We start from the raw sequence: 26,048 nt of genomic DNA, 5'->3' as shown, positions 1-26,048 counted from the left end.
CCCCTTCCATGTCTTCCTTTTAATTTCCCTGGCTTCCTTCAAAACTCAGCTTAAGTCACATCTTCTACAGGAGGGTTTTACCATTCCTCCCTTCTCCCCAGTGCCTTCTCATTGGAGATTCCCTTCCATTTATACTCTTTTACATGTATGGTTATTTGTATGTTGTTTCTTCCATTAGAAGATGAGCTTCTTTGAAAGAGGTACTGTGTTTTTACCCTTCTTGTTATTCACAGTGCCTAGCACAGTGTCTGACACATAGTAAGCACTTCTTCATACCTGTTGACTTACTGACTGACAAGATTTTGATATTGGGATGAATGAGAGTGAGGGATCAAGGACAACACTGAAGTTAGGAACCTGGCTGAGGGTAATAATGTTATTGACAATCATAGGGAATAGCTACTGGAGCTGTTGGATGTAAGGAGTTTGCCAGTAGACTATGAGGAAACATTTCCATTAGATACTTTTTCCTTTGGTAAGGGCAGGGTGGTGATGGAGATGGGGAACAGACCAAGGTGCCCTCCTGTCTCTCTTTTGGGAATTGTTATTTGAAAAGTGTTTTTAAGTGGTAAGTCATTATATAAGTGAGGTATTATTAAAAAAAATAATTTCTTTCCTTTTTGAATTTTTAACACAGAAGATAAATGGGTATAAAAACCATAATACAACATGAGTTTATATCTAGGTGTGCCCAAAGGCAGTTACAGATGGGTATATTAATGGAATGAATGCAAGGAGAAACTTTGATACTGAATGACTCCGCTTTACTAATCTTCAAAGTAATGGTCAGTCCCTCGTCATTGGTACATCCAATAAAATACACAGCTGACTTGAAGATAATGACTATGCTTCCCTTAAGCCTAGTAAAGAACTAGGGTGATTCTGTTCATGTATGGAGGTGGGGAAAGAAAGTCAAGCTAATTTTGTATTGTGTAGAAAGTCTGAAAAGGCAAAGAATGACTAAATAATCCTTCAAAGTTCATTATGTCTTACTGTGCTCCCTCAACATAAATGGAAATGGGAATAATGAAATATCCTCAGACTGAATCAACAATTCTGTAATAGACAAATGGTCAAAGGCTATGAGCAACTACTTCTCAAAGGAAGAAATCCAAACTATCAATAACCATAATTAAAAAGTACTCCTAAATCACTAGTAATCAGACAAATGAGAAGAAAAGAACCTCTGAGGTTCTACCTTACAACCACCAGATTGGCAAAGATTATACAAATGACAAATTGTGGAAGGACTGAAGGAAAACAGACATACCAAGGCATGGTTGGTGGTGCTTTGAATTGGTTCAGGCATTCTGAAAAGCCGTTGGAACCATGCCCCTAAAGTCTATAAACCATGCATACTCTTTGATCCAGCAAGGCCACTGTTAGGCCTACATAAATACTAAAGATGAAGCATATTACACATCTCCTGATAGAGAGGGGATAGATTCAAAATTGAGATTGAGCCATACATTTTTAGACATGGCCAGTGAGGGAATATGCTTTGCTTAACTATGTAAATTTGTCACAAAGGTTTTAATTTTCTTTCTTTCTTTCTTTCTTTCTTTCTTTCTTTCTTTCTTTCTTTCTTTCTTTCTTTCTTTCTTTCTTTCTTTCTTTCTTTCTTTCTTCCTTCCTTTCTTTCTTTCTTTCTTTCTCTTCTTTCTTTTTCTTTTCTTTCTTTCTTTCTTTCTTTCTTTCTCTATTCTAGGCAATTGGGGTTAAGTGACTTGCCCAGGGTCACACAGCTAGTAAGTGTCAAGTGTTTGGTCTGAGGCCAGATTTGAACTCAGGTCCTCCTGACTTCATGACCAGTGCTCTATCCACTGCACCACCTACCTGCTCCTTAATTTTCTTCTTCTTGTTGTTTTTCATTTGGAATGGTAAAATGGGAAAGAGAGAAAAATAGACATTTGCTAATTTAAAATTAGAAAATTATTTTTTAAAGACTGAACATGTTTCTCTTGTTCATCTCTACAGAAGTTGCAGCCACTCTTGGAGCAGTATTTCAGCCAGCTCTATTTACCTTTGGGAGGGTCCTGCTGAAACACCAGAGATGAAATCAAATTCCCCCAGACACCAGAGGTCTGAAATATGAGAAAGAAGATGCCAAAATACTGGTTGATGACATCTTTCCCAAGTTTTCCTGTCTTCTTTGCATAAATATTTCCAGTCATTGTAAGGTAAGTAGCCTCCGCAGACCACAGTGGGGCTGCTCCTAGACCTAGGATTATGGCAGCGGGGATCAAGGTGAACCTACAAAAAGATAATCTGTTAGCATAAGTGTTTACTGTTGAGAGAAAAGAAGTAGCTCAGCTCTGCCTTGTTTGAACTCCCAAGATGCACCCCACCTCCAGGATAAGCTGATTATTTGAAATATCACCATACTAACTCAGCCTTGAATACTCAACTCCTTTCCAATTTCCTCAGCCTCCTCTCTCCTCTGATTGGAGGGCTGGAGAGTGGAAGAAGCACTAAACTTCTCCCTAATCCTCTCTTTATACTACAGTGGGTGCAGTATGGACTTTCTGGCTCACCTTGCACTTCTGACCTGCAGCTCATCTTGGTTTGACCTCCATTCAACAAGATGCCCCTGTGCCAGGTACACACACCCTTGTATTTCTGTCCTCCCCCTTTTCAGCTACCTTTTCTGTGTTGTCTTCCACCATTAAATTATAAGCTCCTCAAGGGCAATGAATGTCTTTCATTTTCTTATTTGTATTCCCAGAGCTTAGCACAGTACCTGGCACATAGTAGGTGCTTTTAAATATATATATATATATATGTATATATATATACATATATATATATACATATATATATGTATATATATATACATATATATATGTATATATATATGTATATATATATACATATATATATGTAATATATATATATATACATATATATACACACACACACATATACACACACATACATATACACACACACATTGTATATATATATAACATATATACATATATACACATTGTATATATATAACATATATACACATATACACATTGTATATATGTATATATAATATATATACATATGTAGATATATAACTATATATATGTATATATATGTGTGTGTGTATATATATATATATATATATATATATATAAATTCAATTGAATAGAAAGACAAAACATTCGCCATTGTGCTTAAAGAAATGAGTAAGCAACATACTTTTTAGCTGAGGTACATGTGGAGAGAAGGCACTGAGTGCCAATGAACTCTGGCACCGAAAAGTTCAGTAGATGTTTGCTAATTTTTTCAAACAAATTGAAGCTGATGAAATAATATGAAAGCCTGGGCCTCCTCAGCTGGAATACTGTGTGATGTTGTTAAGATTACAAGGAGCAAGAATATTATTAGACAACTAATCTTTTCTGGCATCCTCCGTTGCTGAGATCTCTATATACCTGATCTATACTCAGTGAGCAGTAGAATGCAATTGGCTGAAAGTCAAGGCTTTTGATAGGAGACAGAAGAAGAGATGTACCAGCTGGCATAGAAGTTTCCCAAAGAGAAAGTGATATAGCAGCACATGGAGAATGTAATGGTCCACTTGCAGCCAAATTTCTTAATAAGAACTGGAGGAAGGAACATGGAAGACAAAATCACGGATGCATAGATAACACTAAGTGTAGCCACTCCTAGTCCTTCTGCCTTATTAAGGCTGCTCTGTAAGAACAAAACAAACAAACAAAAATAGTTAGTTACACAGATTCAAGAGTGAGGCAAAAGAATAGAGGGTTCTGTTATTTGGGGTTTTTCCTGAAAATTTTTGAAAAATTGAATAAAATCTTTTTTTCCTTTTTTTTAAATAAATGAATGCATATTCACTTTATATGCATTTAGAATCTACCCCTCTCGTTGTCTCCTCCACCCCTAACTGAGCAAAGAAAAACCTGATAATAAACATAGTTTCAACAAAACAAATTCCCATATTGGCCATCACCAAAAATTAATGTGTCTCTTTCTGCATTTTAAATTCCTCAGGTCTCTGGCAAGAGGTAAGTGGTGTGACAAATGCCATCTCTCAAGTTCCATGTAGTTGTCCAAAAAAAAAATTACCCACCAGAATTTTACATCATCACTTTTTGTAGTAGCAAAGAATTTAAAACAAAGTATATGCTGATCTATATGATTATATTAATTGTGGTACATAAATGAAATGGAATGTTACTCCTCTGTAAAAATAAAATAGAATAAAAAATGAATAAGAAAACAAAGAACCATGAGAAGACATATGACCTGATGCAAAGTAAATTGAGCAGAACAAAGAAAACATACGCAAAATGTCTACAAAAATATAAATGTAAAGAATAACAAAAATAAAAGCTTAGTGCTATAAAATTATCATCATTAGGCTTAGCTTAGAAAAAGAAGAGGTACAAGAATGCACCTCTTTCTCTTCCCTGTGGAGGTGGAAGACCATATATGGTGTCTCACTTGGTTGACAGAAGAGAGGGATGTATCTGGAAATTAAGGTCATGTGGAAGGAAATACAATATTTTTAAAAATCTGTTTGGGGAAGGGAGCAGACAAAGCCTGTGGAAGCTATAGAGGCAACGTGAAGCACTGTTCCTTCATAAAAGTAGTAGATGTTCTGGTCGCGTACCGACGTAACCATAACTTGATGATAGGATATAGTTGTTTGGCTACGGACAAGTTTATATGCATGAGAAAAATGAAATCCAATATGGTTTTTTCCTCCTTTTTTTGGTGCAAATCTCAAGAATAAAAATTGTGCCTGATGAGATACCCAGAGAACAGATAGTCACATCAGAGTTTTCTCTATTCTAAATGAGAAAATAGACCTGGCAAGAGGCAAATAACACTTTTCTCTTGAACTCAAAGCAGAGAGGAGCTCTCGTGCCTCTGAAGTGAAGCAAGAATATCCAGGTCCAGGTTTTAGTTTCCAAAGCAAAACTATCAGCAATAATCAGGGGCAAACAGAGAAAACAGCAAATAAATCTAAAGTAACAATCAATGATTTATTGAACATAGATAAAAGATCACATTGTACTTCTAAATCTTGTCCCTTGTAGTATATTTCTACACTAATCTTCCCTTAGCTTAAAACTCAGGCCTTCGTATCTTGCCTTAACTTCCTTTCCTCTCACTGTCTTCTAAACTTGCTGAATAGCCAGGCTGCTGAGCTCATTCCTCAAGTGAAACTGCTCTCTCCAGAAATAGGAGTGATCTCTTAATGACCAGACCTACTGGTCTTTTCCCAGTCCTCATCCTTCTTGACTTCTCTGAAGCATTTGAAACTGTTGATTGCTCTCTCTTCTTGTATGCTCCCCTGAGTTGTTGTGACGATGCTCTTTCTTGGTTTCTTTATCTTACCTATTAGACTGCTCTTCCTCAGTGTTCTCTGCTGTATCATCATCCATGTCCTGCCCACTCACTGTAGGTATACACCTAGGCTCTGTTCTTGGCCCTTTCCTCTTTTCTTTCTTTATTGTCTCATTTAAGACCTTATCAACTCCCATGGGTTCAATTATGGTCTCTAAGCATTACTCCAATATTTAAATATCTTTATTTCCTGAGCTCCAGTCACAGCTCTCCAAATGCCAATTGGACATGTCAAAATGATTGTCCTGTAGGCATCTCAAACTCATATACAAATCAGAAATCTTTTCCCAAAAATCCATCCTAAATTTCCCTATTTTGTCAATGACTCTACTATCTTTCCAGTTATCCAGTATCATGACCTCAGTACCATCTTTGACTCCTCACTTGCATTCATCTCACATATATATCCAATCAGTTGCCAAATTATTTTGTTTCTACCTCCAAAATATCTCTCACTCACATCTATCCTCTTCTTTCTACTCACACAATGACCACCCTAGGTCAGGTCCTTTTCACCAATTGATCAGACCATTGCAATACCCTCCTGTTTATTTTCCTTGCCTCAACTCTCTCCCAACTCCAATCCATCCTCCATTCAGATACCAAAGTGATTTTCTAAACTTTAGGTCTGACCATTACACACACACACACACACACACACACACACACACACACACTCCCCTCATCAATCTCTAGAATGAAGTATGAACTCCTGTTTGGCATTTAATGCTTTTCCCAGTCTGATTCCATCTGACCACTCCAGTCTTAATACATATTTCTCCCCTCCACATACTCTATAGACACTTCAGTCATACTGGCCTTATTACTTATATGACACCCTATCTCTGTGACATTTGCAATGACTTTCCTCCATCCCAGAATGATCTCCTCCCTCATCTCTAGCTCTTGAAATCCCAGTCTTCCTTCAAGATAGATCAAGTATGTCTATCTGTATGAGTTGATTCCCAGTCCACATCCCCCAGTTTGCTAGTGCCTCCCCTTCTAAGGTTACCTTGTATCTGCTTTCTGTATGTTGTGTATGTACCTACATATGTGTATGTTGTTCTCACTATTAGAATGTAAGATCCTTGAAGGCAGAATTACTTTATTTTTGTCTTTATGTCTTAGGTGCCTAACCCAGTGCCTGACACATAATTGATACAAAATACCTATTGACTGATTTATTAAGTAAAGTGATTAGCTATTTCATACTGTTATTTAATAAAGTATTATATTTTTATAGAAAAGAATCAATATTCACTGACTTATGTACTAAATACTCTGGTATTTCAGCTAGCCTTGCTTGAACTAAAGCTCACCTATAAGGTTCATGCTACCCTAACAAGCACCATCATCTTCATCCAATTTTAAACCAATCAAAATGTGAAGGCCTTCTAAATGTAGGACATTAAGGATAGAAAAGGAATTAAGACCTGGCCTCAAACCTTGATAACCAGGCTTAGTGCCTTACATAAACTAACTCATCCCTAAAGGGTGTATTCTAAACCTTTCACCCTATTAAGTTCAGACAAACATCACATCTAGCCATGCACTGGCTTTGTGATGGATGGGAAAGCAATATAAGCAATAAATTTGTAAAAACAGTGATAGGATTGTTAGACAATACCTCATCAGATCTGTCTCACTCTTCATAATGAAGATGATGATAAGGTTCAGGAGTTGGGTTGTCCAGAAAGAATTTAAGGGGCAGATATTCTAGTGAAGAGAGCTTTATTGATGCAAAAGCAGAGGGCTAGGGTTGGGGTATTCCTAGCAGTTTGCCAGAAGATAGGGGTTTGTTTTTGTACACAATTTTTGGGCATTCAAGCAAGAGAGGAGTATGCTCCTATGTGAGTAAGGAAAGGAGGAAGCAGGGAAGGGAAGCAGGTGTGCTGAAAAACAGTTCAAGAATGTGATCACAGAACAAGAAACTTAGCTTGCTCCAGTATGGGAGGCTAATCATGTACACAGAGTATGGGCTTAGAAACCAAGGTTTTTGTTGTCTGACAGAGCTTCCTATTACTGGGCAGATTTAGATGAAGCCCTCATAGTTGCTGGGCAAAAGTCAGCCTCATCAATATCCTCCCATTCATGCTTCTTTGAGGGGGCTGTAATATCACAGTAACACACCAGAATTTCAGGGCTCATGTTTAATTTGTTTTTTGTTGTTGTTGTTGTTTCATTCGGTCCTGTCCTACTCTTCATGACCCCATGGACCACAGCATGCCGCTACTCTCCATAGGGGTTTTCTTGGCAAAGATACTGGAGGGATTTGCCATTTTCTTCTTCAGTGGATTAAGGAAAACAGAAGTTAAGTGACTTGCCCAGGGTCACACAGCTAGTAAATATCTGAGGCCAGATTTGAACTCAGATCTTCCTAACTCCAAGCCCAGCACTCTATCCACTGAGCCACCTCACTGCCTCCATAAATTAATTTGCCAACGGCAAAGGGAGAATTGTTCACTATGCCCTGACCACAATGAAGGTGATAAATGCAATCAGATAATTATAAGAGGCATCCTTTTCCCCCAATCCAAATACCACAGTTAAATCCTGTACATTAAAAGAGCTTCCAAGTGCTGAAAAAAAAACCAATCATACTGGGAACCCATAGCTTGTACTTAATTTGTATAGCTGCTCACTTTGTTATCTATTTCATACTTCTTAAAACTGTCTTCTGGTTTAGTTTTTGAAATACCACAATATTTAGGTTTTCCTTTCACCTTTCCAACCTTTCCTTCTAAGTTTTCTTTATTTAGTCTAATAACTCAGTAAGCCCACTTTACTACAGAACTTTTCAATGATGCTGTCCTTGACTTTTGGGTCTTCACTCTTTGTACACAATTCCTCTGAGAGTTCAAGTACTCTTGTGACTTTATTGCTACTCCGTGACTCCATGGACAGTTCCATATTTCCTCCTAGCTATAACACTTTGATAACATACCCTTACCTTAAATTAAATGTCCAAGATTGATTTTATCATTTTCTCCAAAACTGACTTCACTTCTCTATCATTATCCCAGGCAATCAGTCTGCAGTGTCTCCTTCCTTTTGCTCCCCTTCCATGTTCAGTTAGTCACTAAGTCCTGTCAATTTTTCCTCCATATTATCTTTCTAATCTCTCTTTTCCCTTTCAACACCATTGCCACCATTCTGGCTAAGGACTTTACCATCTTACCCCAAAGCTACTGTAATAAGCTTCTATTATTCTTGCCACTAACCTCTTCCAACTCCAATTTGTTTGGCACAGTTGTTGTATTAATCACCCTAAAAGATGGAGAAGCAGCTTTTGGGAGAGTAGAAAGTGTGTGGGACTTGAATCTTGGCTCTACTACTCACTCTCTTTGTGACCTTCACCTATCTAGGACCTGATTTTGTCACCTGTAAGAGAATTGGCACAAATGATGTACAGCTCCATTTCTACTCTTAAAACTATGACTGCCTTTCATATCCATTCCCTATGCCTTTCATATCCATTCCCTATTTGATAGCCTTAAATGGTTTCCTATTGTCTGGATGATAAAATTCAGTCTCCATAAACTATTCTTCAATGCCTTCTGAAATGTAGCTCTAATCTCCCTAAGCCAGTAAAATTTTGCAAATAGGATTTATCTTTTAGGCTAATGTTGCCCTTGGCTCCTAAGTGTCTCTGCTTGGCATATAGATCAAGTGCTGGCTAAGGCAGTTTCTGGTTTCTTTTAGCTTCTTCCTTATAAGAAAGCTATTTAGGTTGACTAAACCTGCATTTGTAGAAAATAATCCATTCGAGATTTGGTTGTTATATGTACTGTGTCTCTTATCATTAGGCATCTTTTCATAGTCTATATGTCTTATCTCTCTAATTAGATTGTGAACTCTGTGAGAGCTCATAAATCCTCGTATCCTTCACAGTGTCTTAGGTATAGTAGGTACTTACTAAACATCTGTTGTTTGATTGATTGGTCAAAACTATGGGCAAGGGAGAACAATTCCTCAAAATATCAGGAAGACAGGAAAAAGACAATTGTAACTCGTGTTGGCATAGCACTTAAGCCTTCTCAGAGGCATGCAAAAGAAATAAATGTAGGGAAACAAGGCTAACAATCATGTTTAAACTAGTCACAGCCTAAAACTGTGAGCAGGACGGAACATTTCCATAGAATATCAGAAACAGAAAGAAGAAATCAATGATAAAGCATGTTGAGCACTTTAAGTTTTACTAAGCACAGTCTCCCAACCTACTGACATAGGTAGCATAAATAGGATTATCTCCATTTTACCAATGAGGAAATAAGTTAAGGTTCAAAGTAAAGGGATTTGCCCAGGGTCACACATTGATTAGAACACAAGTGTTGCTAACTCTTCTTATTCTGCCATATTGCTTCTTTTGGGGGTAAATGTACTATTTTTAATTTATCATATCAGGAGTTGGGAGTGGAGCCAGGGTCTTTCAGACCTGAGACTTTTCCTATTCTTGAGGATTAGTTATTGAGTGTATCCCATTGAATGTTACTGAAAACCCTGCAGCATTTCATTAAATTGGTATTTCTTCACCACCCACAGCTTTGCTACAAATCAAAAAGGTGTGCTTTGCTCACACCTGATTGTAAGTGGATAAGAAGTGAGATTTAAATCAGTAAAAGCAAAACTTAAAATGCCAATTCTATTTTCTGTGTAAAGGAGCCCACTGACACTGAACCAATATTAATATATATAAGTGGAGGGGCAGCGAGGTGGTTCAGTGGATAGAGCATCAGTCCTGGATTCAGGAGGACCTGAGTTCAAATCCAGCCTCAGACACAAAAACATTCACTAGCTGTGTGACCCTGGGCAAGTCACTTAACCCCATTGCCTAGCCAAAACAAAAACAAAAACAAAAACAAAAATATATGTAAGTGGAGCAGGCACTTTTGCCTCCCCTCTATGCATATATCCTATCTGGCAAGACTTGAAAATACAATTGTGGAACTTTCTTTCCTATTTGTGTTATATAAACAGATCTAGGACCCTGAGCATATAGAACTCCATCTGCTCTCTTTTGGATTCTTCCTCTAACCTTCCCCCGCTGATTTCAGTTAGTGTTGTAGGCTGTTCAATCAACAAGCATTTATTAAGTGCTTGCAATATGCCAGGTACTGTGCTGAGCCCTGGCAAAACAGATAAAGAAAAAACAGTCCTTGCCCTCAATGAGCTCACCTTCCAAAGAGAAAGCCAACATGTAAATAAATAGGTAAATAGAAGATACGTACAAATGATGTACGGCAACCTTACATGGGAAGACTCTAGCAGCTGTTCATTTAAAACACCCACTATTTAATTAAAGCTTCTGGTCATTACAAAAACCCTTTCTCTACTTGGGACTTTTTGTTTAGGACATCACACCATTAACTTCTGTTTATGTAGTAGTGATAGGCTTCCTGAACTTAGCTTTTTCATGCTGGCTCATCCAAGCTTCCTGTTCACTGCTTGCAATGTGAAGAAAGAAAGAAAGAAAGAAAGAGAGAGAGAGAGAAAGAAAGAAAGAAAGAAAGAAAGAAAGAAAGAAAGAAAGAAAGAAAGAAAGAAAGAAAGAAAGAAAGAAAGAAAGAAAGAAAGAAAGATAGAAAGAAAGACAGAAGAGAAAAGGAAAAAAAACTGGCTGTGTTGATTAGTGAAGCCAGTTTAGGATTGTCAATACTAAATTAGGTCTTAGAGAAAGGTCCGTATAGATCACCTAGCAAAGTTCTATTCTCTTATTTGACAGATGGAAAGTGAAGCCAAGATAAATGAGTCAGGCAGGGATTCATTTGCATAGCAAGGATACAAAGACAAGTCTCCTGGCTCCTTAGACCTTATTGGTCTGAAGGTGTTAGTGGTTTCAGCAAATAGTTATCAGCTGCCTAATACATTCAGAGCTTTAAGATTCCTTTGGTTGGACTACATGACCAAGGATTTCTAAGTAATTAGTGTCATGAGTTACTTGGAGGTTAATGAATAGGAAGTACAGAGTTGCCTATAGACTCCAGTATATTCCCAAGGAAGGACTGACTAGACTACCAAATCTTCATAAAACATGTCATCCAAGAGCTGTAAAGCCTAAGAAGTAGTTAGACTCATTACATAATGTCAAAGTATTAGGAGATACCCTATTTTCCAGAGCTAAGGCTCAGTAAGCAAGCTGTGTCCTGAACTTGGCGTAATAACAATCCTTCACACTCACCCTCTAGATGATCTCAGCCATGGAGAAATCCCAGAATTGTTTCATGTAATTATTGTATTGTTTTGACCAGTACCTGGCGTTCTCTGAGCTCAGACAAGCATCTGCTGTATCCATGTTCTGGTCATGAAGCCCTGCTGTGAATCAAACTTGTCACACTGTTGCTGTTACACTTCATTGTCAAGAGGACAGCTCACTGAGCAGCCACTGGTGTTAAGTATTGAGATTTGAGACCCCCACTAACGGATGTCCTCCCCACTAGGGGCGGGGTCCCGGCACATGTATCCTTGCTTACAAGCCATTGACCTCACTTTGAAATTAAACTTATGTTTGAGTCTCCTGTCTCTGGCCTGCTCTGTTGGTCTCCAGCCACCCACAAGTTAGAGGCTGGTTCCACCCGACTGACAAGAGCAAGGCACAGACATGGAAGAACAGACAGCATGCAGCAAGGTGGCGTGTTTGATAGACTTGCTGGTCCTCTAGTCAGGAAGACCTGTGTTCAGATACGGCCTCTGATACGAACTGGCTGTGTCGTCTTGGTCAAGTCACTTCACTGTCATTTGCCTCAGTTTCCTCAACTGTAAAATGGGGAGAATAATAGCTCCTGTCTCTCAATGTTGTGAGGATGAAACGAGACATTTGTAAAGTATATAGCACAGTGCCTGGTACATAGTATGGGCTATGTAAATGCTAGCTGTTACTATTATTATTAATCTTTTGATATCTATACAATGTCAAGAGAGCCAGAGGGAGGTCCTATCAAGTGGACATCTCATGCAAGATTTAGAGGAAGATCTGGACGACAGCCCCACAGACATGATGGGAAGTAATGGGTGATACAATCTGCATCAAAGTATATGGAAGGGATTGTTCTAGGCCTGGGGCTGCAAAGATAAAAAAAAATATAGCCACTTGTTTCAACGATCTTCTAGTCTAGTAGAAAAGATGATACCATAGATAATAATTCATAAAATTATAACATGGTTATCAATTAAATTATTACTTTAATTAAATATTTAACTTAATTAAATATCAATACCTACTTTTATGTTGTTAAGTCTTAAATAGGACAGTAAATTCAAAAACTGAAATAGAAGGGTATTCCAAGGAAATTGGAGCACGATATTTTTAATAACTCAACATTATTTGTAGTTTTATTATTTAAATTGAAGTGAGGCAGCAGCCCCTGAACCAAAACAGAAAATGTGTTATGACAAACTCAAAACTGGATTTCAGCTCTCTGACAAATTGATTTCCAGGTTTATTTTCTTTTTTGTTTACATAATACAGTTTTTTGCCTCTCCAGTTCACTGTCACTGAATTCCAGATTCTGAACAAGCTCCTTGATTCAGTGTCTTCTAAATAGTTCTTTGGATTTCCCTTCAGAGACTAATAAAGGGCTTGCATGTTGTACTCTAAAGCAGTAATGTCCAAGGAGGGGGATGTACATCCCTTGTGGCCTTGCAGGTGATGATCCAGCAGAGTGTGTGAAGAGAATATTGAACTGAGGAGAGCAGCACAATTGTTCTCCACCTGCCTCTGCCATTCTCATTCCCCTACATGTGCTCCAGGGAGGGCTACAATGGGCTAATAGCTATATTAGCTCCTCTGTAGATACACCTGGCCCCAGCCCTAAACTGGGTGGCTGCAGTCAAGTAATATGATCATAGCTTTAGAGCTATGAATTTTAGAATCCATCACGTCCAACCCTATCCTTTTACAGATGACGGAACTGAGGCATAGAGAAGTTAAGAGAATTGCCCAGCCTCAAATAACTAGTAACTATCTAAGACAAGGTTTGAACCCTGGTCTTTCTGATTCCAAATCCAGACTCCTATTCACTACACTATATTGCTTTTCAAGGTTTGAATCCCAGTTCCTCTCAACTAGAAAATGGCAATAATTCTTGTAGTTCCTACTTCAAAAATTTGTGAAGCTCAAATTCGATTTTATATTAAGTACTTTAAAGCACTATGTATCACATTGCTCACTAGCTCATGATGCTAGTGAGCACAAAAACATCATCAGAAATGCCAACAAATATTGCAAATTATAATAATGTAATGTAGTTGTTGAATTGTTTTTAGTCATGTCTGACTTTGTGACCCCATTTGAGATTTTCTTGGCAAAGATACTGGGGTGGTTTGCCATTTCTTTCTCCAGTTCATTTTACAGATAGGGAAACTGAGATAAACAGTTAAGTGACTTGCACAAAGTCACACAGCTAGGAAGTGTTCCACCTAGATGCCTTACGAACAATAATTGTGACCTCAAAAAGCTCACTTGGCACTATATTGTCAATGATTACACCCAGGGTCATCTAAAATAGCAATTAGACCACATAGTAGCTAAAAAAAGTTTTTTTTTTTTATTTCAGAGATACCATAAAGAGGCACTGCTCAAAGTGACATCTTTTCAAATCTCTTTCCTGCAGAAGTATCTGAAATACCTTTAACATTAAACAAGCAAACAAATAATCTTTCATTGAATAATCTTTAAAAAATTCCAAGAAAAGCAAATGCCCCTGAAAGGGCATTTCATTCCATACTAAGGTATAAATGACTGATATATCTTTTTCTTCCAATTAGTAGCTTTTGATAGGTGAGGGCACCAGAACTAGAAAAAGAAAGAATAATGTTGCAGGACACACAAGAGAGAAAAAAAGGGGGGGGACATCATGACAGAACTGTATCTACATCCCAAGTTTGCCCAGGGTCTAACCTGAAAGCACCATCTAATTTTTATGAATTTTAATGGATTCATGTAATAGAATCTGACCTCAAAATCAAATTGTTCAAAACACAGGATGGTTCACAATGATTTCTTTTACTTGTCTTAACTACTGTAAAAGACGGCAAAAAAAAATCACATTCCAAATCATTAATCTCAGGTCTTTGCAATCCTTATCTAAGAGTTCAACATCATTTATTTCATAGATACACCAATGCACTGTTAGTGGAGTCATTAACTGGTCCAACCGTTCTGGAGAACAATTTGGAACTAAGCCCAAAGGGCTATAAAAACTGTATATCCTTTGATCCAGCAATACTACTGCTAGCTCTATACAAAGGGAACAAAGAAAAAAGTAAAAGGATGCATATCTATAAAAATTTTATAGTGGTTCTACTTGTGGTGACAAAGAATTGGAAATGGAGAGGATGCTCATCAGTTGGAGAAATGGATGAACAAATTTTGATATATAATTGGTTATGAAATATTATTGTGCAATAAGAAATGGTGGAGATGGGTTTGGAAAAACCTAGGAAGACGTATATAAACTTGATGCAAAGTGAAGTGAACAAAACTAGGGGAATTTTGTACTCAGCAACAGCAATATTGTAATAATCATCAGCTGTGAAATGCTTCGCTACTCTGATCAACAAAATTTGTTGTTGTTCAGTCATTTCAGTTGTGTCCAACTCTTTGTGAGCCAATTAGGAGTTTTCTTGGCAAAGATACTAGAGTGGTTTGCCATTTCCTTCTCCAGCTCATTTTACAGATGAGGAAACTGAGGCAAAAAGAGTTAAATGACTTGCCCAGGGTCACACAGCTAGGAAGTGTCTGAGGACAGATTTGAACTCAGGTCTTCATCACTCCAGGCCCCAGTGCACCTCTTAGCTTCCACTTCCCTATTCCTGATCAATACAATGGTTTGTGAAATTCCAAAGGACTCAGGAAAAATGTTATTCACCTCCCAATGAAGAAGTGATGAGCTCTAAGTGCAGACTGAAGCATATATTTTTCACTTTATTTTTCTTTTTTTGTTTTCATAATATGCCTAATGTGAAAATGTTTTCCATGACTTCATAAATACCATAAGTATTATATTTTGTGCCTTCTCAATAGATGGAGGGAGGATTTAGGGAGTGAGAGAATTTGGAACTGAAAATAAAAATTAAAAAATTTAATTTAAAAAAGTGATTTATTTTGTTGACAAGACCCAGTGAGAATGTAATAGGGAAAAACAGTCTTATAAATAAAATAAAAACATTTCATCTTAGACGGTCTTAGAAAAAGGAATGCCAATTCGATTGAAATTTATCCCATTTCACTCTATTCACGGAACAATGCTCTCCTATTGAGATGAAATGAGTTTTAATCCCGTCAATACTATCTGTGTGGCCATGGGCAAGCCACTTTGATCCTTAAGTAGTACTTACAGAGGCCAAGAAATGGATAGGTACACATGCCCTCTGAAGACCTCAAGGTGTCTAAGTTAAATACACACACCTACCTGTAGATTCTGAAGAGCTTTATAAGCTGTAAATAGAAACAGAAATCCAAAAGCTATGGTGACAACATTCTTTAAGTTGCGATCCATTGTGTTTATCAAAAAACCATTAACCATCAGCTAAGGGTATAAATCTGTACTTCCTGAGCTTCAGTGGAAAAAAGGAGTCTGGGCTTTGGAGTGACAGCCTTTCTTCTTCATCTAAAAGAGAAAGAAATTCCTGTTAGCCATTAGAGTTAGTCAATAAACTTTCTTATGATGAACACATAATACTCCCATAAAGCACTATTAATTATTCACTTTCTCTAGAACATTAATAGGAATTTTCCCAAGATGACATGACTTTTGACAAATAGTGTTTTTTTTTCTTTCTTTCCAGATAAACCAGGCCCCACAATCAAATAATGACTTTCATATTGTTAATATGGTGAAGTGACATCATTGTAATGGGCAGAAATTGGTTTGGTGGCACAAAAAATGAGAACTATTTCACTCCAAATAACAAAGAATAAATACCAATTTTTGCTCCTGAAAAGAACCAACATGATTGTTAGGCAGTGATGGTCAAAGATTTCTTTATTAGGAAGCACAAATGATTAATATGGAAATGTTTTACATGATTATACATGTATAATCTATATCTGATTGCTTGTCATCTCGGAGTAGGGGGAAAGGAAGAATAGAAGGAAGAATAGAATTTGGAACTCAAAACTTAAAAAAAAACAAGTGTTAAAAATTGTTTAACATATCATGGCAGGGGGCATAAAATAAATACATTTTTTAAAAGATTATGCTACATAGCCAAAGCAAGGACAATAATTTCCCCCATGTAAATCTAAATGTACAAATGTAATTTTCAAATGTAAAATTCTAAGTTCATTTCTAAAAGCCAATTTATGCAATGTAAAAATAGGTTTGGGTTTGCATGGCAAATCTCATCAGCCATGGCAAATGTAACCAATGTGTATAGCAAAGAAGATAGTGTGGACTAGATGCCTTTGGGGGATCAACTATCTCCTGTGTCCCCTGTTCCCTTAACAACCCCATACAAGGTGAGAAAGTAGGAAGGGAATCATCTATCTTGGAGAAAAAGACATGAGTACCATTCTTCATTCTAACGATCTAGGGTGCTATTCAATAATCGCTGAGGTAAAAAGCTGTAGGTTCCCAAGTGTAATAGATTCAGGAAACATGGAAGAATACAGGATTATAGAATTTGGAGCTTGGAAAGACCTCAGAGATCTACATCCCCATCCCACCCCCACCTCATCTTATGGATTGGAAATCTGGGGCCCAGTAAGGTGACATGATTTAACGAATGTCGCATAGGTACTAAGTGGTAGAGTCTTGATTTGATCTGAGATCTTAGGACTCAAGATGTAGGCCTTTTTCATACTGTTCTTATCTAATCTGCATCTGGGAACATTAGGTCAAAAGCTAGAAAGATTTTATAAAGGAAAAAGTCAGGAAAACACTAGAGAGAGAAAAGTAAAGCATAGGTATCATTCTCTTAAAGTGGTGAGATGCTAGCTACAAGCCCTCCCCAGTCAGCAGAAGGTAATGAATCTATGGACTTGGGACACGATTCTTTTTTCTTCTGTGATGTCAGTTGTTTCATATAAACTTTGTGTCTGCTGTAGCATCCAGCAGAGTGTTTCACACACAATGCTTCTTAAATGTTATTACTCAAAGAATGAATCAATAAGCATCTATCAGTCACCAACTATATGGCAGGTACTGTGCTATGCGCTAAGGATACAAATATAAAGATGATACAGTTTCTGCCCTCGAGGACCTTATATTCTACTATCTTATAGTTAGATCTGGAAAGACCTGAAATGACATCCTGTCCAAACCCTTCATTTCATAGACAAAAAGAATGAGACTATTGGATCTGGTGCTCTATATACTGCTCCAACTAGAATCTGTTTAGGTTCAATGAATCAAGATAGTTGCTTTCTGATTAAAAAGAAGGACTATTTGACTTATAGTTTTTAATTGGTGGTGATTTGTCCATATTCTCCTATACTAAGCCAGGTGCCTGCTTATATGTATGTTTTTCTAGCAGATGGAGATGCCACCACTGATAGCCAAAACCTTGGAAAAGGCCCAGAGAAGGTGAGTGCAGCATCCCCCGGCTCGCTGAGAACTCCTCATTCCCTAATGCACTCATATTTCACCCAGGGCCAGAAATAGGAGAGTTTCTAATACTTTCTTTCTTTTCAGTGGCAGAGCTGGCTTCCTATTGACTTGTCCCTCTGTCAATCGGAAAATATGCTTGATTCAATAGTAGGGATCAAACACTTTGCATTCTGCTTTGTAGATGGCCTCAGTATGGGCTAATGAACAAATACCTCTATATGGAGACACTGCTGCTGTAAGACTTGGGATAGTAGATCAGTGGTTTGTCAAACTTTTCATAAACCTCCTGGTTCTTAACCATGGCTCTGTGAACTTTATAAAAATATTTTTATTACCTTGTTTTGATATAAAAATTTTCTTTGTAATTCTAGGTATTTTATTTTATGCATTAAAAACATTATTCAGAGAAAGGGTCTTTAGGCATCACCACACTATGGAAGTGGGTCCATTAAAAAAAACAGGTTAAGGAACCCATGTTTTAAACCACAGATACGGAACAAATTTCATTTTGTTCTGTGAAGTTTGGATTCGGTCAAAGGGCCCCACTTGAGGACCTAGGAGGCCACATGTGGCCTCCAGGCTGCAGGTTGCCCACCCCTATTTATTGAAGACCTCATTCAGACTTGATTTGAACTTGCTTCTTTGAGTACCTGCTGTTATCCTTTCTCTCTGTTCATATTAACTTATTTTATTATTTCTTTAGCTTCCAGTACTTATCCAGGAGACCCTGATGTGGTATTTAATATTTATTTGTTGAAGACAAAAGTTAAAAAAACACAAGAAAATGTGGCCCCAACAATAGTCTGGAGGATTACTAACAGCAAGATTATCTTCTAGCTTTCTACTAAAGATAAGCCCCTTGAGGGAAGGGATTGTTTTTGTTGCTCTGTTTGGCATCTCCAGCATTGTACCTAGAAAATAGCAGACAGTTAAAAATTCGTAGGATCACAGATTTGGAGCTGGAAGGAGTCTTAGAAGCCATCTGGTCTAATTCCTGCATATTTTATAGGTGCCCAAAGGGTCACAGCTGTGGCAGGGCTGCTATTCAAACTAAGGACCCCAGATTCTCAGTCCAGTGCTTTTTCCATTGTATCAGACTTTTTTCCTGTTTAATTGAACTGATTTGTCATTTCATAACTATCAGTTGTAGTTATTTAAAGGTTTCCTCTAACTCTAGCCACACCAGAAAAGCAGGCTGGGAGCGACCCAGATTCGGATCATGCCCAGCACTCTCAGCCAGTTGAAGTAGGTTTACAGCTCTGGCTATCCTCTAGCCGAAGGAAGATCAGGCATGAAGACTGATGTCCCACATAGGAAGGGCATTGCCCAGCAACATGACCCCTTGTACAGTCTCAAGACTGCAAGTATTACTATTCATCTCCCACCCACTATTACCCCAGGTCTAACAATCTCCCCTACCACGTGTTTCTCTCCCTTTATTACTCAAATACTGGCCAAATATGAATGAACTATCCCCATCTCCCATTCCCCTATTCTCATATCCTTCCACCTTTCCTCACTCACATTTCACTCTGATCCTGCCCACCTCCTCTTCCAGTGTACTTTTTGGAATTGCTGCTCCATAGTGAACAAAGGTCTCCTTATTATGGACCTCTTTCTTTCATTCTTCATTAGGTATCAATAACTGGCTTCCCCCAAAGACACTGAATCTTTTGTTTTCCTCTTTATTACTGGCTAGAGAAGACTTCATTCCTACTCCTCCCCACCCCTACCCTCTACCACACTGTTCCTGGAAGGGAGTAGGGATATGCCTTGCTTTCTATTACCATTTCAAGGCTCCCCTTTCATCTCTCTTTCTTTGAAGTTCATTTCAATAAAAAAAATTCCACCTAATCTAAGTCATGGTGGCTGTTGTGTAGGAGACTCCACGTCATTATCCCTTCTTTCTCAAGGAGTTCAGCACCTGGCTCACTGTATTTCCCTCTTTCCCAATTCCTAACTTTACACTAGGGGACTTCAACATCCATAATGATGATACTTCAAACTCTCCTGCCTCTTATAATCTTATAATTATGCCTTCCTACAATCTTATAATCTACTCCATCATCCCATTTTATTCACACAAAGAAATGGGCAAACAGTGGATCTCACCATTATCCACAATTTTCTATTTCCTTAATTAAAACCCTTACATTCCTTAATATGACCATAGCTTCTTATTATTCCAACTCTCCCTGCCTAATCACTCCTAAACCAATGCTTCATCCTTTTTGGGTCCACTGATCTTTCTAGTCTTCAGGATTTTCTCAGGCCATTAATAATTCCTGCTCTGATTTAATTTTCTTCCCTTACCAATATGGATCCTATGCTTAGTCAATTAACTCCATACTATCTTGTACTCTTGACTCCCTTAGGTCCTTGTCCTGTTGCTGCACATCCCTTGCCAAACCTCAGTCCAGTATCACTTCCACCATTTGCTTTCCTACTCATTTGTCATTGAATGAAACTAGAAGTCAAGTAACTGTGCTAACTGCATACACTCCAAATTAATTTAATCTCACTTGACCTGAACCCTCTTCAGAAAAGCAGGTTTTTCATACTTTTCTAACTGACACCTTCTTTCTCCATAGAAACTATTCCAGCCGTTTTTTTTTCTCTCCTCAGGTCTCCTATACTCCCCCTTTATTTCCTCCCTCTCGGCTGAGGATCCTGTATCTTATTTTACTGAGAAAATTGAGACCATTTAACAGAAGCTCCCTCTTCTCTCTCCTTAACATCTTTACTTACTTTCTTCTCCTTCTCCACAGTCCTTAACAATGTGCTGTTTGCCAAGGTCTAACCCCCTACAAATGCCCTCATCCCCACTTACTCACATTTCTTCCTGCAGATTGTAACCTCAATAATCCCCCTTCTCTATAATCTTCAACCTCTTCTTATCTACTGGTTCCTCCTCTGCTGCCTCCAAATATGCCCAAGTCATCCTCATCCTTGAAAAACCCTCACTAGATTGTATTATCCTCTCAAGCTCTTATCCTACATCTCTCTTCCCTTTCTCAGCCAAATTCCTAGAAAACATTGTCTATGATCTGTGCCTCCATTTTCTCTCCTTTTACACACTATTCAACCCTTTACAATATAGCTTCCCACTTCATCATTCAACTGACACTTCTGACTCCAGAGTAAGCAACAATCTTTTTAATGACCACATCTGATGTGTCTTTCTCAGTCTTCATCATTCTCATTCTACCTCAATCATTCTGTCAGTCAACAAGGATTTATTAAGTACTAACTATATCTAAGATACGTACTAAATGTTGGGGATATAAAGAAAAGGGGGAAAAAAGAGTCCTGGCCCTCAAGCAGCTCACATTCTAATGGTAGAGACAACATAAGCAGCAGTAGCAGCAGCAGCAGCAGCAGCAGCAGCAGCAGAAGAAGAAGAAGAAGAAGAAGAAGAAGAAGAAGAAGAAGAAGATGATGATGATGATGATGATGATGATGATTTACATATCACTTTAAGGTTTGCAATGTGCTTTTTAAATATTACCTCATTTGGTCCCCAAACCAACTCTGAGATATAGGTGCTCTTGTTATCCCCATTTTACAGCTGAGGAAACTGAGACAGACAGAGGTTAAGGGACTTTTTCAAGGTCATATAGATAGTAAAGGATGGAGGCTTGATTTGAACTCAGGTCTTTCTGACTCTAGATCTAGTATTCTATCCATTGTGTACCTGGCTGCCTCAAAGAAATTAAATCCACATGAAATTGGTCCCCATCTGACGTGGTGGATTTCTGAAGACCACCCATGTCACCATACCCTACCCTCATATAAATGTTTTCATATGGAGATGGGGAGGTTTGTATCCAAAAAAGGTAAGGGCCACTGCTATATCCTTATTTCATATCCTTGCTGCCTTAGGGTTAAGTAAACCTTCTTCTGTTAATTGATCAATGAGGTGCTATTGCCTCATTTTGTCCTAAAATTGGACCTGAACTAACAAACTGTTGGTGTGTGGATACCTCTAACGTTTGGCAGAGTCAACATGCAGATAACTACATATATACTGGATATCTTCAGTGTAAAATGAAGGTAATTGTCAAAGAAAGTGATTAATAGCTGGAGTAGTGGGACAGGAAAAATCTCCAAGAGATGGTGAGATTTTAGCCTGGGCTTAAAAGAAGCCAAGAAGTGAGGAGGGAAAGCAGCCCAGGCATGGAAGACCACCAGTGAAGAGGCATGGAGATAGAGGATGGAGCGCCATGTGTGTGAGGAACAACAAGACAGCCGTTGTTGTTATATTGTAAAATACATGGTTACAAATGAAGTGTAAGAAGACTCAAAGGTAGAAAGGGTTCAGATTGTGAAAAGCTTTAAAGTCAAACACAGCATGCAATATTTTTTCTTGGAAGTAATAGGAAGTCATTGAAATTTATTGAGTAGTAGAGTGACATGATCAGACTTGTGATTCAGGAAAATTACTTTGGCAGCTGAGTGGAGGATAGATTAGAGTTGAGAGACAGGTGAAGCAGGAAGACCATTCATTCATTCGTTCAATAAACATTTATTAAGTGCCTACCACATTTCAGGTTCTGTGCTAAGCACTGGGAATACAAAAAGAGGCAAAAAACAGTCCCTGCCCTCAAGGAGCTTATAATATAATGGGAAAGACAACCTGCATATATATACAAAGCAAGCTAAGTATAGGATAAATAGGAAATAATTAACAGAGGGAAAGCACAGGAATTAAGAGGGGTTAGGGAAGGCTTCCTGTAGAAATTAAGATTTTAATTGGAACTTGAAGGAAGGCAAAAAGGTTACTAGTTGGAGAGAAGGAAGAAGAGTATTCCAGGGTTCAGGAATAGCCAGAGAAAACACCCAGAGCCAAGAGATGGAGGGTTGTTCCTGGAGTAGTCAGGAGGCCAATTCAAAGTATTGATTAGTCTTGCTATGAGGATGCTTGCATGGAACATAGGTTCCTCTGTGGTTAGAATTCGTTGTTGCTAGAGTGGTGTTATTGTCCCAATAATGGCAGCTCACATTTTCAGACAACTTAAGGTTTATAAAGTGCTTTGCTCACATTAACCCTATGAAAATTGTTAACAAATGACCACATTAACAAGACTCCATTGTCCTACTCCCGTGTGAAGAAGGGAAGTTCTAACATATAACATAATCATCACAGAACCCATGTTAACAAGATATACAACAAAATTACCTCTTGGAGGTACAGACAGGTTAAGTGATGTGTCCTTGTTCACACAGTTTGGGGAGTGTTAGGACTGGAGAAGTAGTGGTGCTGGTGTTTGAACCTAGCTTTCTCTTAACTCTTAAGTTAAATGTTCTTTCCATTATCCCTTGGACTGCTAGGTGGTACTTGCATAAAGTGCTAGACCTGCAGTCAAGATGACTTGAGTTCAAATCCAGGTTCTGTTGAAGATAAAATGAGATCATAATCGTAAAATACTTAGCACAGTGCCTGGCAGTGAGACATTAATGAATACTTATTTCCTTCCTTTCTTAGTGCCTCTCTCACAGCTTTTTGCCAAAGAGAATTCAGGACAGCAAGTTGCTCTGCCATAGCAGCATGCTGTCACTCAAAAGGCACTACATTTGGATTCTGAGGTTGTTGTTAAGTAGTTCAGTTGTGTCTGACTTTTTGTGATTCCATGGACAATAGCATGCTGGTGCTGTCCATGGGGTTTTCTTGGGTAAGATACTGGAATGGTTTGACATTTCCTTCTCCAGTGACTCCAGTGACTTTTGTCAGAACTCCACTATGACCTTTTGTCATCTTGTGTAACCCTGCATGGCATAGCTCAGAGTTTCATTAAGCTATGCAAGCCCCTCTGCCACAACAAGGCAGTGATCCACGCTGGGTTGGATTCTCAGGACCAAGGTTCAAATCTTAGCTCTACCACATGGATAATTAGCGACCTGTCTAGGTAACAGTTTCCTAATCTGTGAAGTGTAAGAGTTCCTTGTAGCCTTAAATTTGTGATTCTATGACCAGAAAAAGGTGTATACATTTTTTTGTCATGTCCACATTCCCTTAAGACCTCTTCATATGAAAACATTTTCATCAGGGTAGGGTATGGTGACATGTGTGGCCTTCATAAATCCCCCAAGTCAGATGGGTACCAATTGTAGATTTAACTTCTTTGAGTCAGCCAGGTACACAAGGGACAGAGTGCTAGATCTAGAATCAGTCATTTTACAGATGAGGAAACAGGACTGAGTGACTTGCTTAGGGTCACACAGCTATTCAAAAATTAAGAATAATAAATCAAAAGCAAAACCTTTCATTTAGGATAGAATAGCAAAGTAAATAAACAGGAAGGATACCTCCCTCTGAGCTCCAAAATGTATTATTCTCCATGCCACCTGACACAGAAGGAATATTCCCTAGACAATTCACATCCAGGGGTCATTCTAGTTGGAAAAACCTTTAAGGCTCCATTCCCCAACAGCTGACTGTGCCTCACTCCGGCTTTACCCTGTAGCTGTTGTCTCTCTCTATCTCTGAAACTGCTGATTGTTGCTGTTCTATAAAGCTGTTGCTATTCTCTGCTGTTTGGCTGCTTCCTGATGATTTACTGCCATCTGCTGACACTATCACCAGCTGCTAAGGTTTCTTCTTTCATAATAATGTTAGTAAGGATTCTTCATGTGATACTACTGCACTGGCCAAAACACACCTGAGGAAGGTAAAGCCAACATCCAGAGAAAAGGCAGGGACTTGCCTAAGCTCTCCCTCAAACCTCCCCAAATACCTTTAAATAATGCCTCAAAACAAATTCTAGAGGGGCAGAACATACAAAAGGACAGAGTGAAACAATTTTCCAGCCCAACACAACTTAGAAGTTCAGCAAGAAAGGTCAGTTGCACCAGGGTAAGAGTGGAGTGCAGTCCAACAATGGCTACAGTGGAGACCTGGCCCCAGTAAACCAGTAGCAGGCTTTGGGGGCAACAGCATCAGTGGTAGCAGTGGCAGTTTCCAGAACTCTCAGCCCATACATGGTAAGGGGATCAGCTAGTTGGTCAGAAGGAGATTATAAGGGTCCCTTTGCTGGCACCAGGGGCAAGATTCTTACAGTGATTATACTTGGATGTGGGTTGAGGTCCTGGGTCCAAATCCCCGGGCAAAGAGGAGCACAAGCACCCTAGAGCTTGTGAACACAGTGAAGCAGGGATTCTGGTCAAAGTTCTACAGTGGAAAAGAGACTAATGCATGGTACAGGAGAGTAGTAAACACACCTCTTTCTAGATCCTACCCCCTTGGAAAACCCAAAAACTTACAGGCCTCCTGAATTACCTCTGAAAACAACTGCACAAAATACCTGAAGCTTGAAATGATGCCCCTCCACTTCAGAAGCAGAGCTACATTTTAGCATAGAGTTAAAAGTCAAGAAATAGGCTGGAAAATGAGCAAACAGCAGAAAAAGATACTGACTATAAAAAGGTGACAGAGAAGATCAAAACACAAACTCAGAAGAAGATAACAAAGTCAAAATCTCCACATCCAAAGCTTCAAAAGTAAATATGAATTGGCCCCAGGCCATAGAAGAGCTCAAAATGGATTTCAAAAATGAAGTAAGAGAAGTAGAAGAAAAATTGGGAAGAGAAATGAGAGTGATGCAAGAAAATCCTGAAAAAAGAGTCAATAGCTTGGTAAAAGTGGCACACAAAAATACTAAAGAAAACAAGACCTTAAAAAACAGAATAGGCCAAATGGTAAAAGAGGCACAAAAATCCAATAAAGAAAAGAATGCCTTGAAAAGCAGAATTGGCCAACTGGAAAAAGATACAAAAAATTCATTGAAGAGAAGAACTCCTTAAAGAGCAGAACTGGCAAAATGGAAAAGGAAATACAAAAGCTCACTGAAGAAAGCAATTCTAAAACTTAGAATTGTGCAAGTGGAAGCTAATGACTTTATGAGACATCAAGAAACAATAAAGCAAAATCAAAAGCATGAAAAAATAGACAAAAAATGTGAAATAGTTTATTGGAAAAACAACTGACATGGAAAATAGATCCAGAAGACATAATCTAAGAATTAGTGTACTACCTGAAAACCACGAGCAAAAAAAATCTAGACACCATGTTTCAAGAAATTATCAAAGAACTCTGCCTTGATGTTCTAAAACCAGAGGGGGTAAAATAGAAATTAA

The 26,048-nt window shown here is 38.3% G+C and overlaps 1 protein-coding gene and 1 long non-coding RNA gene across 4 annotated transcripts in view; one reads left to right on the top strand and one right to left on the bottom strand.

Moving 5' to 3' along the window:
• LOC110196938 (protein unc-93 homolog A-like) overlaps positions 1 to 26,048 on the bottom strand; it is a 158,456-nt gene that overhangs the window by 29,687 nt on the left and 102,721 nt on the right. For both annotated transcript variants that reach the window (XM_020970421.1, XM_020970418.1), the window contains exons 2-4: positions 15,777 to 15,974; positions 3,506 to 3,687; positions 2,024 to 2,253 (exon numbers count right to left, since the gene is read on the bottom strand). In XM_020970421.1, coding sequence (XP_020826080.1) covers positions 2,024 to 2,253; positions 3,506 to 3,687; positions 15,777 to 15,890 — 526 coding nt within the window. In that variant the 5' untranslated portion in view covers positions 15,891 to 15,974. The remainder of the gene's footprint in view (positions 1 to 2,023; positions 2,254 to 3,505; positions 3,688 to 15,776; positions 15,975 to 26,048) is intronic.
• LOC110196939 (uncharacterized) lies at positions 1,983 to 18,322 on the top strand. Of its 2 annotated transcripts, none has more exons than XR_002321360.2 (3): positions 1,983 to 2,180; positions 2,507 to 2,599; positions 17,842 to 18,322. It is a non-coding gene; the product is annotated as an uncharacterized LOC110196939 (long non-coding RNA). The 2 variants fall into 2 exon arrangements; XR_002321359.2 differs by having other exon boundaries at positions 17,839 to 18,322.

This window comes from Phascolarctos cinereus, unplaced genomic scaffold (assembly GCF_003287225.1).
Source record: "Phascolarctos cinereus isolate Bilbo 61053 unplaced genomic scaffold, phaCin_HiC Scaffold_5;HRSCAF=322, whole genome shotgun sequence".
NCBI classification, from domain to species: Eukaryota; Metazoa; Chordata; class Mammalia; order Diprotodontia; family Phascolarctidae; genus Phascolarctos; species Phascolarctos cinereus.
This window is presented reverse-complemented; position numbering and strand designations above follow the sequence as displayed.